General features: G+C 39.0%; 1 protein-coding gene across 2 annotated transcripts in view; it reads left to right on the top strand.

Moving 5' to 3' along the window:
- Positions 1-13,996, top strand: part of GALNT7 (polypeptide N-acetylgalactosaminyltransferase 7) — a 69,841-nt gene extending 55,845 nt beyond the window's left edge. Inside the window, exons 6-12 of one of the 2 annotated variants that reach the window (XM_062493623.1) lie at positions 70-252; positions 3,198-3,315; positions 5,180-5,302; positions 7,309-7,527; positions 9,658-9,756; positions 11,043-11,171; positions 13,813-13,996. In XM_062493623.1, the coding sequence (XP_062349607.1) occupies positions 70-252; positions 3,198-3,315; positions 5,180-5,302; positions 7,309-7,527; positions 9,658-9,756; positions 11,043-11,171; positions 13,813-13,950 (1,009 nt within the window). In that variant the 3' untranslated portion in view covers positions 13,951-13,996. The remainder of the gene's footprint in view (positions 1-69; positions 253-3,197; positions 3,316-5,179; positions 5,303-7,308; positions 7,528-9,657; positions 9,757-11,042; positions 11,172-13,812) is intronic. The other variant, XM_062493624.1, reaches the window with a different exon arrangement.
- The last annotated feature ends 217 nt before the right edge of the window (positions 13,997-14,213 follow it).

The raw sequence follows: 14,213 nt of genomic DNA, 5'->3' as shown, positions 1-14,213 counted from the left end.
CGAACCACGGTCGGCGCACGTGTGCCCCGCGGGCCCGTGCCCCGTGACCTGTGCCGCGCCGCCCCGCAGAACCACATGCACTGTGCCGCTTATAGATGTCATAGATGGCAACACTTTTAAGATTGTGCCCCAAGGGGGTGGTGACGAAGATGGGTTTGCTAGAGGAGCGTGGGATTGGAGTATGCTATGGAAGAGGGTTCCCTTGACCAAGAGAGAGAAGGAAAGCAGAAAGACAAAAACTGAACCGTATCGGTAATCACTAAATCACTTACCCGTTTCTTTGTTTTTTTTTCTGAAATCTATATTGATCCACTAAAACTTGCATGTACTTCTAGCCTGAACACCTTCACGTTTCTAACCCCACTAGCTGCTTTGTTTAGTCACACCTGTTTGCCACAACTGACTATTTGCTCAAAATACCTTTGCTACCTTGTGTTGCCTCTCCATTCCTGCTCGTGTGGTTAATAAGGGTGCACATTAGAATTTCTGGGTTCTTTTTGGCAAAATAAAAGAATGTATAACTTCTTTGCCAGAGAAAACTTTAATTAGCCGTGATTTTTTTTTTTAAGTACTGGAAGTTGGAAACAACAGTGCTTGTTTAACCATTTGGTTTGAAATAACGAGCATGCTGGAAGTGTTTCTAATAGACAGTAATGCATAAAACCTGCCGCCTGCTGTCATGGCCTGATGCATGCATACAGCTGGAGGATTATGCATGTGTATCAAAAAAAATCCCTTTTGTCATATTTCTCCCACTTGCTTCACAATGGATCACATCTGACAAAGAAGCATACTGTTTAAGAATCTTGGCTAGATATTTTCCAAGAATTTTAATATAATACACATAATAAAGATAAAAACGGCATTATTGTGGGAAAACTGCAATAATTTTCACAGAATTCCTGCCTTTTTATTATGCTTTGTAGTGGGGTATGTTTTCTTCCCGGAAAACAAAAGCTGCCTAGAAACCCTATCTTAGGAACTGTGGTTTCTGGATGGCTTTTCAATACTGGGAGACTGTGGTTCTGCTGGTTTTTTATTACTTTCCCCTTCACACTTAACTAATTGTGTTACTACATTTGAAAGCAGTCTTCGCATCTTCAGTATCTAATGTCTTCTATTGCTTGTATATATGATTTAAATATTGTAGGAACTGATGTAGGTAATTCCCTATCCCCACCCATGATTGTTCTTTGCTAAAATGGCAACACATGCAAGCAACTTATGAAGCTTTGATCTGTTACATATGCAGTTTAAATAACACCATTTTCTGATGAGTCTGACCACATTGGAACTTTAATATTCACTTAGAGGGGGATAAACTATTTCAAACATTGCTGTAGTGTTCTGTGTTTACCAACCAAACAGGTCTTAAAATCGTTTAAACTGTTCCCAGAAACACAGAACACATGTTCTCAGAATGTTTTAAAAGATGACTTTATTTTTAATAATACCTTCAGATTTACAATGCTTCCTTTAAAAAGAGACATGCCCTGCATCTGTTTGTGTCCAGGCTGTGTGCATTTTCTTGCAGCAATACTAAGGCAAGTACGACCAAGTAAAAGTCTTGCTGGAACCATAGCCAGGATTTCTTAGCTTAAAAAGAAAACAAAAAGATCCTCAACAGCTTAAAGCGTCGAGGCAGCGGTTTTGTAACGTGAGAATTGCCCCAGGACTGAATCGTTCTTTCAGTAACAGCGCTTACCTCTTTCGTATCCTTTGAAGTAAACTACTGAGCTTATGTGGGTTTTACTGTGTTCTTTAACATACTTGGCAGCATCTTGGAGGCCAAGACTGAAACTGCAGTATCTGAGGCTTCTATACTTGCCTGGTCTTTATGGTGCTGAGGAAAACCAAAGGTGCAGGCAAGCCACGGGGCTGTGCTATGCTGACAGCTATGCTGCTGTGTCTCCTGGCTTCTTAACCTTTGAGCCCCCAGGATGCAAAAGCAGCGTTGGAGGACAATACAGTAGGCAGCAAGTAGGAAGGGATATGTAGCAGTACCTTGGCATGTGATCACCAAATCTGGACAGCAGCTAAACTGATAATCATTATATTCTAGAGTCAGCACAGTCACACAAGCAAAGCAAAACAGGGAATGAATTCACCATGGGCAGGCAGGTGTTCAGCCATCTCCAGGAGAGCAGGGCCCCATCACAGGTAATGGTGACTTGGGAAGACAAACACCATCACTCCAAATATTCCCCCTTCTTCCTGCAATTTTCATATGTTGAGCATGATGTCACATGGTCTGGCATATCCCTTTTCAGCTGGGGTCACCTGTCCTGGTTTTGTCTCCTCCCAGCCTCCCTTGCACACCCAGTCTCCTCCTCAGTCTGGCAGTAGGAGAAGCACAAAATGCCTCTGCTCTGAGCAAGCTCTGCTCAGCAATAACAGAAACATCTCCACATTATCAGCCCTGTGTTCAGCACAAATCCAGAGCACAGCCCCATACCAGCCACTGTGATGAAAATTAACTCTACCCCAGCCAAAACTAGCACAAGCTGGTATCCAGACCACATCTTTTTGACACATTAAAACTTGCTAATTGAATCATGGTATATGGGAAGGGATTTACAAAATCATTAAAAGAGAAAGGGCAACAAAAAAAAAGACTAAACCAAAATGGAAACTTTGTACTACTTTATCTAGGCCCTCTCTAAAATTTTACTGAGTGTAATGTAAAGAGTCTCCTAATAGGACAAAAAGAGCTAGAAGATTAGAAAGCTGGAAAAACTCTGTTATTTGTTTAATAGATAAATGTGTTCCAATGTGGCAGCTCCTCAGAACATAAACATGTTTGCAGTTTCATATTATCTCAAAAGCTAGAAATGTTTTTTAAGAGATAAACATCTCATCACACTGATTCTCATCTTGTTTTTTATTTCAGTAGAAGGATGTTGACTGGCTGAATGGGAAATTCAGACCAAGATTTTCTGTCATCAAATTCATTAATTAAATAAATTAATTGTAGAAGAAAACCCACATAATAAAAAACTGTGATCTCACTAAAAATTACGTAGATGCCGCTTCAGAAAATTGCTGCAAGCTGATGACAAAGCTTTATGATTTTTCAGTGTATTGCCATTTACCTGATCTTTACTATATGTTAACTGAATTGCTTTCTTTGCTAAAGCTTTCTCTGATTGCTGTTGTATCCTTCTGGCAGAAGGAGTTACACTGTCTTCCTCTTTCAGGTCCCCTGCAATGGCTGGTGGATTGTTTGCCATTGAACGTGATTTCTTCTTTGAACTGGGTCTCTATGATCCAGGGCTTCAAATATGGGGTGGTGAAAATTTTGAAATTTCTTACAAGGTAACATCAATATTTGAAAACTAATTCAATTAGAGATTTTTTTTTTTCTGTAAGTACTTCTGTTTGGAGTTGAGACAGACCTACCTCTTCCTCATGAAGCCCAGGTTTTGTTGTGTGGAGATGTGACAGAGATGTGTCTCTTCACACAAGTCCTAGTGGGCTTTGGGACAGAAGTGTTCAGGGAGGTGGCTTTGTGCTGAAACCCAAATGATGCATAATCTAGGTGTGGGATTGTACCCCTAACTGCCCAAATACCCAATATGAAACAATTCCAGACAGGAAACTGAATGTGCTCATAGTGTAGAAAAATGTTGTTTCTAATGAAAGCAATGATAGAGAGTAGTTGTCATAGTCCTCAGTTTATGCATGTGCTCTTGGAAAGTATATAATGGTGCAACAAAAAGGAATCTGCTTCCTCCCTGCCGTTTTTGTGAGTGAAAAATTACTTCATATACTTTTCAGAATTTCAATAACTTCTTTACAAGAGAAGTCTCCAAAACTGAAATATAACTGTATAATTCATAATCGCTGAGGAGGGTCTTATTTTCATTCCTAGGTGTATGCCCTTCAGTTTGCAGGAAACATAAGATGGTCATCATTAGCTTCTTGTATCGTCACTGTTTGTAATGACACGAGTGAAGACAGCAGGAATCAGTCCCAACTAACTGACAAAAGTGAAGATGTTTTATATCTATCCTCAGCAGCGATCTGTGGAATTGTAGCTGAATTTTACAAAAAGTACATTCAGAGCTCCCCCAGTTACTCTTGCTCGTCATGAGTTAGAGGAAAGCTCTGAGAGCACTTGCTCAGCTGTAAATCCATATGCAAATTTATTGATGTTACACACATATAGCCATATAATTCTCCATCTTGCTTAGATCAAAATCATGATTGAAATTACTTACAGTAGTTCTGTAATTGAAATGCTCATTATGTAGAGACCTCCAAACTGGTTTCATGTTGATCACAACCAGTCTTGAGAAGAACTAAAGGTTTATCAGCCTTGTGTGCTGGCTCCTAGATAGCTAATAACATTAATGGCCTTGCATATGTGAGGGGGTTTTTTGATGAAACTTAGGAAAATTAATATCATGATGCAATGAAGAAAGTAAGATGTTGTGCCCATCTTTCCTAATACTGGTAAATCATATTTTTAATCTGGAACTTAGACTAATTTGAAACATTCACAAAGTTGGCATGGATTAGGATTTAGTGCTACAATTTAACTTCTCCAAACTATGAGCAACTAAATTCTGGTTTTAAATATGTTTTCTTTTCCCCATTAAGGGATTATCCAAAGATATGTGGGAGTGAGGGAATTTCGGAATGGTAATATATTTTACCCATTTTTTTATTTTCAGCTACTGCAGCCAAATAAATATCTGCTTCTGCTTGGAGCAGTGGGTTACCTAACACATCCTTATCTCCTACCAATCTTTAAGGAAAACTTAAATGTGAATAGGTACCTAACCAATACCCATCTTAGTGATGGCATGTGAATTACTGTAATAAAATCAAAATATCATTAATTCTCTCATAATAAAAATTACCCAGTTCCTGATTTTGTACACTCATTCACTACTATTCTAAAATAGTGGTGGAATGAGATGCCTAACTTTTTAAAAAGCTTTTTCCAATATTGTTTTCGTTGAGTAACTTCCTGGCTGAGTTGAAAGTGTACTCAGTATACCTTTCATTTCAAAAACCTATTTTCTTTATGTTTACATATGAAGCAAAAAAATATGTTAATGTATGATAGTATGGTAAGAAATGTAGCTGACATTTCTTCCATAATTTATTATCAATTTGTCTGTCTTAAATTCCTGTGCATACATATTAATAATAATTTTATTTTAACTTGTAGATCTGGCAGTGTGGGGGAAAACTGCTGTTTGTTCCTTGTTCTCGTGTTGGACACATCTATCGTCTGAAGGGCTGGCAAGGAAATCCACCCCCTGTGTATGTTGGGTCTTCTCCTACTTTAAAGGTACAGTTTTGAAGCAACCTTGATGGTGGTTTTTGATTTCAGATAAGAACAGTTTTATATAAATTTGTTTAAATTATTAGTAACAATTTGGAGAGCACTTCATCCAAAGCTGTTTAGTATCTAAAGCTCAGATAATCATCTCCACAGAAGAGAAATTGTTGTGTTAATCCCACTGTTATTAAGAGTAGAGAATCCTGGAACCCATCTTCTTGCTTTAAAGCCTTCCCCCACTACCTTTGAGGTACAAATGCACTTCCTATTACATAATGTCAGCGCCTCCAGCCTTTGCTGCTCTGTGCCCAAGTATGTGTGAACAACTCTGGTAACTATGGCACACTCCTGGAGATGAAGATCATGGGCTTGAAACTCCCCTTTATCTTGATAACGATGAGTATTAACCTAGGCCAACTTAGAGAATTCTGGAATCTAGCATCTCTCAGATTTTTGTGTCTGCATTTGTTAGTTAAGAAGCAGTAAATGACACCAGGGAAGATGGCATGCTCTGCCTTGCATCATAAAGGTCGGCAACTCCTCAGGTACACTGCAGGTTCTAGAAGTGTTATTCAAGACCTGAAATTAAACTTACACATCAATTGCGGAAAACAAATGAGCCAGCTCTATATGTGAAGAGAGAATTTTAATTTAAAAAAAACCTGTTTATATCAGTTTTCATCTACCAGCAGGAAGAGAGACAACCCTCCTGTTAAGTTCTTCTATTGCCCAGTTTAAGCTTTCTCTTGTGCACTGTTCTGGCATCAGTAAATCCCATTCCCAAAGACCCAGCTCTTTATAAATTCACGTTCCAGAGCAGTCTTCCTAGACAATGAGTACCTGTAGGTTATAGAGTATGGCTTGAGCCAGCCTAACAGTTAGTTCCAAAGGCAATGTCCCGGCCTAGCTAAACGGTAAAAATCTAACCGGGCATACACACCCCCAATCCTCCCAAAAAAAAGTCCTGTATTAGTAATGTGAATTCATTCACATTTTGATTAAACAGAGACTAGGACCTGTATAAGGGAGCCCAGGGGGACATATCTGGGGGTAGAGACAGAATAATGGGCAACAGGATAGCAAATGATAGGTCTATTGCTCAGTGCAGTCAAGATGCCTTGCCTGAAGTGATAAAAATCATTTCAGTCTTCTTAAAAGCTGATGAAAAATATTTACTGCCTATCTTACCACCTTACATGAGTCTGCTGGCCTGCTTCCTGAATATAAAAAGCACTGCTGAATGTTCTTAAATATTAAGTTGTTTCTCTGTACAAGGCATGATGTAGAAATAGCTTATTCCCCTCTTCAGACACCCTCCTGTCCTCACAGGATGTAAATGTCCTTTTTTATAGCTTTGTTCAATGTATTCTGGATGTGGACTAAACTAAAAGTCCAATAATTTGTGCCTTTAGTCAGATCTTTAAAGACTGTTTCTAACACCAGCTCATTAACACTAGAAGAATTGGACAAAGTGAGGTATGCATCTAGAATGTGTACAGGTAATATAGAGATAGGAGCCATCAAAGAGAATGAGAAGGAAGATGTGAGGGAGAGGTTTGTTACCAAATGAGTTATTCAATTTTTCCCCTTTTCCAAGTAGCTGACCCATTTAAGACTGAATTTTTTTTCCTGTTAGTGGACCAATGCATGTCATTCTATTGGAATAAAAAATTGTGAATTGCAGTTCTGACAGCAGCAAATGAATGTAACATTTTATTGCACCCATAACTGAAAATCCTTTCTTTTCAAATAAGCAATCTCTAGTCTTAGAAAAAGACTTCACACTCTAATTAAACAGCCCAGCTTAATTTGCTGGCTTTAGTCCTAAACTATCTCTTGAAAATAATATTCACGTGTCTTGTATAGTCTGCTGGTAGTGACAAATTATTTCTGCTACATAATAATACTGTGGTGTCACTTTTTAAGAGGATAAATCCTTAAATTTCTGTTATTAACAGGGAGCTGGCCTGTTTGTGTGTGCTTTGAGGTCACAGCAGTGTCTTTATTCTTCACAGAACTATGTCAGAGTTGTAGAGGTGTGGTGGGACGAATACAAAGATTACTTCTATGCCAGCCGGCCGGAGACGAAAGCGCTGCCCTATGGGGATATATCTGAGCTGAAAAAATTCCGTGAAGATCACAACTGCAAAAGTTTTAAGTGGTTTATGGAAGAAATAGCATATGATATAACTTCATATTATCCCTTACCAGCCAAAAACGTGGACTGGGGAGAGGTTAGTACAGCACATAATGCCTGTGTATTTTAGAAGCTTTCTTTAAAAACCTGTGAATTCAAAAGGAAGCAATTGTTACTTGACATGTGGACAGGCTGTTTGATTACTTCTATACTAAGCTGTATGGTACTAACCAGAGAGCTATAAAGATGTAATCTAGGAAAATAAATTATACTTACCTTTTCAGGTGTGATTTTTTTTTTTAATTAGTTCCACGGGTTGTTGAAGGATAATTTTTTCCATAATTGGAATTTTAAGTTTTCTCAATAGAAAAAATGTGAATCCTGCATGTAGGGGTATTGGTGAAGAAGAATAATAAGTGAAAATATATTTTGTGTGAAGGCCAAGAGAAGAGATCATGAAATCCAGGTGGAGTTCGTTCTGCCTGTGTTTGCTAGACTGGGATATACTCATACATTTACAGCCTCAGCAAGTCCCTTACCTGCATGTAATAATTTGCTATGATTCTGTAACCATCGTTTCCAGCATTAGTGTATACAATTATGACAGTACTGAATTAAGGGTGTGGTTACTTTCAAGTGGTTAACAGAGAGAGTTGGCATATCACAGGTGAGTGCAGGACTCCCCACTGAGCTCTGCCTGTCTCGTTCTGGCATTTTGTCCACACCTTGGTGAGCACTTACTGTGGGTCTCCTGCCTGCTTTCAGGTTTTTTTCCCCCTCTGCAGTTGATTGCATCTTTGCCTTGTCTCTCCTATTTATTTCATTTTTGCAGACTGTTGAGGGAAAATCAGAAAATCTTCTTGATAGCTGAGGAGACCTCCGGTGTCCCACCAAATTTAGCAATCTTTTATCCCAAGATATGATGAATATGATACATGGTTTTGTAACTTCAAAAGCACATTAGAAAATATAGATCTGTCCTGTCTCTTATCACCAAGTAAGCATTACTTATAATTTCATAATGTTAGAATTAGTGATACAGATCATGTGCTTGGTGAAAGGGGGTACAAATAATATTTTATCTGATGGACCAGATGAACAATACCACCTTGATTTCTTACCTAAAAGCTAGCACAAAGCATCAGCTACTATGTGAGCCTTAGACCTCCTCTGGAATGTACATAAGGGGTTTGGAAGGTACAGTAAATATTACTGTTCACCAAGGTGAAAGCATCTGAAGAGCATAAAATAACACAGGCAACTTTGCAGGAAATCATCCCTGATAAAAGCAAGTGAGTCTGGTGGAGCAACAGGAAGATTCTAAGTTGAGACTTCTCTGAAGTTTTCTGCAGCTCTTCTTCACAGGCTGCTAGTTATCCTACATCTGAGAAATCCTTTCCCCCCTCCCCCCATTTGTAACACCACACTGATTGCATTTCCAAACTCTAGTGTACAAAAGTATGGGGCTCATCTTCCCTAATACTCCCTGGAAGAGTCTAAGCTTAGTCTTCCAGACTTCTTATACCATTACAAAGAGGAAAGAGTCTCTGGCAAAGAAAATATGTCTGGAAAAAATGCTATTTGTGTAATAAAGTCTTTGTAAGGCTGCTTGTTGGCCCTTCTGAGAAGGGAGTGAGATAATCAGCAGTTGAGACATGCTTTATGACAGGACTTCTGTTCTTTATCCCTGTGCCTGTGCCTGCCCCTCATCAATTTGTTTTTTTTTTTTTTTCCTGTGTAATTGCTGCTGCAGAAGGTCCATCTGAGCAGCTGGGTCAGTGGGCTGTGCCTTGCTGTGGGTAATTGCTGCTGTACATAACTTCTCTGCATCCTGTTTCTCTTCATCCACAAGATGAAAGCAACTTACCTGAGCTCCTGAGCTTATTTATGAATATCTGGGAGATGGAACATGCTCTGATAGGAGATTGAATAAATTAAAATACTTGAAAGTCCTATATTTTGGTGTTATTAATTTGGAATTGAGCTTTGCAACTCTGGCTTTATCAGCATGCTCTGACTTATGGAAGAGCCTGCAAACTAGCGTGGGCAGGTTGAAGCTCCATCTCCTGGAACAGTTAACATCAGTATTTAAATTTCATACACAGGTTTGTCTAATCTCTCTGTCAGATACCTGTTTCTGGTTTGAGAGATAAGTGAGAATTTTCTGAACTCCTTAGCACTTATTTTTCCTTTGAGGCTAACTTAGATTGCAAAACCTCTTTTCCAGATTAGAGGCTTTGAAACCTCTTACTGCATCGACAGCATGGGGCACACCAACGGGGGCTTTGTTGAGCTTGGGCCATGCCACAGAATGGGAGGAAATCAGGTAAGGAGCTTGGAGGCAAGTCTGAAGGAAAATTGCTTGCTGTGGATTGATAACAGGCAGGTTTTCTATTAAGCCTGTACATTAAATCACCTAGGTGCCAACTACAAAGGTGGAAGTTAGGGTTTTCCTTTACCATACTGACATTGCTAAAATCCAGAGGTCTGCAAATACTATTTCAAATATAAATGGTATGAAATTGAAGGCAAATTCATAATCTATTCTTCAGAGAAACAGGTACAAGAAGCAAAACTATCACTGCTTCAGCTCTTAGCATTGTTTCTGATTCACCACTTACTTTTACTTAATAATTAATCCTTCAGGAAAAAAACCCTTACTCACTGTGGCTCAATTATGTAACAAAGTTGTTTTGGTCTAAGTATAAAACACTTTTGTGCAGTAACTCATCTTCCACCACAAGAGAGAAGAAAATGAACAGAAATTTGTCTCTGCTTCATTTACAAATTAATTGACAGAACATCATTACTTTTAGATGGTTGCAATCCAAGCTTTTATTGTGTTTGAGCTATATCTTCACAAACCTACCCACACTACCACACAGACATGCTGTTCTGTCTTCATATTTCGGTTTCAGGTTGAAAAATTTTTCAGAATTTAAAGTCCTTATTTAAGCCCATGTAAACTTAAACCAGGCAGTTTTGTCATAGCAATCGTAAAATTGCATTTAGGATGATGTTTTTAGAAATCCTATATATATTAGTTCTTAGGAGCCCCTTGAAATGTCTCTTTTATTCTGATATTTAATGAAAAGGTTCCCTAAACTACTTTTTATGCATATGCTACCCAAAAAACCCCTGTAGCAGTTATTCTGTAAGAAGTAGCTAGGATAATCCTTTTGTATCTGGATGAATTAGATTGATTTCCTCCATGGGTAAGATGCCAAAGTTTTAATGTCTTCACATGAAATTACTGTCAAGGATCAAGGACTTGCTACCAGGTTTTTATAAAGATAATGGGTTGTTTGGTCATCAAATCATACAGAGGTTCTTAACCAAACACTTTCAGAAGTCTCCCGAATAGGAATCCCTGTACCATTTTTGTCTTTCTGGTTAAGTTTCTTGGCCTTCTAAGTCCTACAGGAAAGTTAACTGTGAAATTTGGTATCGTGATAGTAAAAGTGTGTTATGCAAAATAAAGACCCCCTCCTGAAACACAGATGTAATAGAACCAGAAAATGTTTTGAATGTTGCAATTTCATTGTATTTTCAGTGTTTCTAAAATGCTTGTTGAGTCAACTGTTACAAAAATGGCTTTTTCTTTTCCATTAGCTTTTCCGAATCAATGAAGCCAATCAACTCATGCAGTACGATCAGTGCTTAACTAAAGGACCAGATGGATCCAAAATTATGATTACACACTGTAATCAGAATGAATTGAAGGAGTGGCAGTTCTTCAAGGTATGCAACAGATACGTGGAAGAAAATAAATTTTTAGATTTCATACTGGGTATTTTGCACCTTTAAAATTGTTTTATTTATATCTGAAATTAAAAATCTTTGACAAGGTTAACTGAATCAAGTAAATTGTTGATGGCACATTTTCAGAAATACATGCTTGCTAGAAAAACTTCCTTTAATCAGAGATCCTTTTATTTAGTGATTCTAGTTGCTGTCTTCTGTCGCAAAACCTTTAGCGTTAGCAGGTGTCTCAGAGGAAGCAAAGAGCATGTCCACTACTAGTGACAGACTTTATAAAAGCTTTTAGTCATCACCCTCTGCTTGTATGCCCTATATCAAGAGAGACTCTTTATCTCATATATGCTGTGAGAAGATGGTTTAAATGCTGGAGAGCATTTAGAAGCTTGGGTCAGTATTAGGTCTCATTTTGGGCAGTCTAAAATGAAATGTTTCTCTGTTTAAAGACTGAAGATATTTTTAAGCCTACATAGAAGCAGGTACACGTAAGTTTACTCTGTCTTTTTGTGTTGTCTTCTTCAGTATTTCATTCCCTGTTCGTTAGCCATTCTCTAATAACAATAACATGCTCTGTTCTTAATCCTGGGTGTGGTGCTGTTATAATGCCATTGCAAAATCTGTAAATTTTTAATAAGAACTTGAAATGCTGGCTGATATACGTGTGAAGGCTGCTACAGTCTATTTATCACATCTGTAAGTCCTCTATTCATATAAGTTTTGTTAGTGGTCTAAGTTTCTATTTCTGGTTGTCTCTTTAAAAAGTGAGACTGAATAGTCTAGGGGTGACGTTATCCTTGGATAGAGCCACATATAACTTGGTTCTACATCTAAGGAACTACTCCACGTCAATTTTTCTTCACCTTATGTAGCTAGCATATTGCATATTTATTAATTCATTAGCTGGTTATCTGGATTCTCTATTGTTTGACAGATGCAGGCACAGTTGCGTGCAGTGAAATCTGTTTGTTATCCTTTAAGCCACTCCACATTTTCTGGTGTTTGGATAGAGCTAGGAAATATCAGGTACCATAATGCCACTTCCATCCAGCTCAGCTTTCTTGTGCTCAATAGACAGACAAATGTCTTTATACCTGAAATGCAAAAATCAATAAGCAGTGGCAGGTAAGTGCCAACTTCAGCATTAGTATTTCAGCAGAATAATACATAGCAGTTTTTAACTGTCCAGCCATTCTAACATGTCCCAGCATGTTACTTTGCTTCTCTCTAAGAATTTCATTTATGCAAGATCCATTTCCTCTACACTAGCACCAGCTACATAATTGTTTGCTTATTACCACAAGTTACAGGGAAGCCAAGTAAGCACAGTCTGGGCTGTATAGCAAAACACTGACTGGCTTCTAGAAGGAAAAGAAAAGGAGCGTGAGAATGAAAGGACCACCAAGGGTGCATAACCAAATACTAGGAACTGGGCACACTGCTGTGCAGTACTGAGGGTATAACTGTTTCTTCTAATGACAAAGGTGTAAGGGATGAGACACAGACTGCTGAAAAATGTTACAGCCTTGTGTAAATTTAGACTGCAAGAAGATTTTATCTGGTTGGTCAGCTGGCTGTCTCTGAAACAAGCAATGTGCCAGTCTGCTGAGTGTAACAGGTGCTGCTTGAGCACTGGGCAGTAGCAGGGCTTCAGTGCCTGTAAGCAAACATCAAGAACAGGGCTGCTGGTGGTCTGCCCATTGCTTTTGTTTAGACATCCATTTTTCTCTCCAACTAGAGGATCTCAGTATCTGGCCACACAGGGGGAGCCAAGTATTGATGTGAACCCACATGTGGCTGTGCACATGTATGTGAGGTGATGGAGAGGGTCCCCATGCCAGAAGTATCTGTGTGCTCAGGACAAGGCTGAAGAGCCCTGGCCCAGCTGCAGTGCCATGGGCTTGCTTCTGCTCCCTTCCCCTCCACACTGGATGCAGCCAGTCAGCGAGTCAGGGCTGCCTCTGGCACAGGGGGTCAGCAAGCAGGACAGGAGCCACAGGCCAAACACAGGAGACTCGAGCATGGGGGCATGGTGGGTGCAGAAGGAGACAGATGTGCGAGTGTCAGCCTGAATGGTTTGCGCTTCCTTAGGCAGCCTCCTGTTGCTCCAGAATCCAGACTTAACTCACATACTCTTTACTCTTTCTTCTGCCAGCCAAACAAGGAGCCAAGTTAGTACTGTTTTTTCCCCTGTGTGATTAATGTTGGTGCTGTGCAGTTGCTTTTTTTGAGGGCTTACTGGAGGAGGACTTGCCCAGTAAAATCCTCATAGAGCTGTCCTCAAGAGTTAATCTTTTTGGTTACAGGATGGATTAAAAGGCTAGAAGCATTTTAGATAGAGTTTTGCTCATTTTGTTAGCAGTTTGTTGCCTAAGAGAAGCAGGAGGCCTTTCAGGTAGACCTACGGGAACCAAAGATTTCATATGAAGGCTGCAAAGTGCTAGGTTTAACAAATAGTAAAGTGAGGATAGAACAGATCTGTTTCGGGATGCTGAAACCTGGTTTTGTAAATAACTGTATTGCAGATGTAAAGAAAGTGTTAAAAGAAAAAAAAAAACAAATAGAGCAACAAAAATAAACCCAGCCCAAAAACTCAACACATTTTCCTGGTGGTTTTGTCTTTCAGAATCTGCACAGATTTACTCACATTCCATCAGGGAAGTGCTTGGATCGCTCCGAAGTCCTCCATCAAGTTTTCATTTCAGAGTGTGACTCCAGTAAAGCAACACAAAAATGGGAAATGAACAACATCCTTAGTCTGTAGACAGACAAAACCTACCTACTGATGCATTAATTTGTACAGGACTGAGAATAGCCTGAAAACTGCTGCAGTTACTAACTTTGTACAGCTGTGAGCCTCCTGGCTTGGATGAAGGACGTAGAGGAACTGTGATTATTACATTATCATCCGCAGTTAATGTTTACAAAACTGCTTTACCTTAAACTCTGTAGATGTTTACATCTTTTTGTTTCAAGATGTTGGTAAATTAATGTGCTGTTAGCTATGGTTCATAGGAACATAGTTAA

Source organism: Cinclus cinclus, chromosome 5 (genome assembly GCF_963662255.1).
Source record: "Cinclus cinclus chromosome 5, bCinCin1.1, whole genome shotgun sequence".
NCBI classification, from domain to species: Eukaryota; Metazoa; Chordata; class Aves; order Passeriformes; family Cinclidae; genus Cinclus; species Cinclus cinclus.
This window is presented reverse-complemented; position numbering and strand designations above follow the sequence as displayed.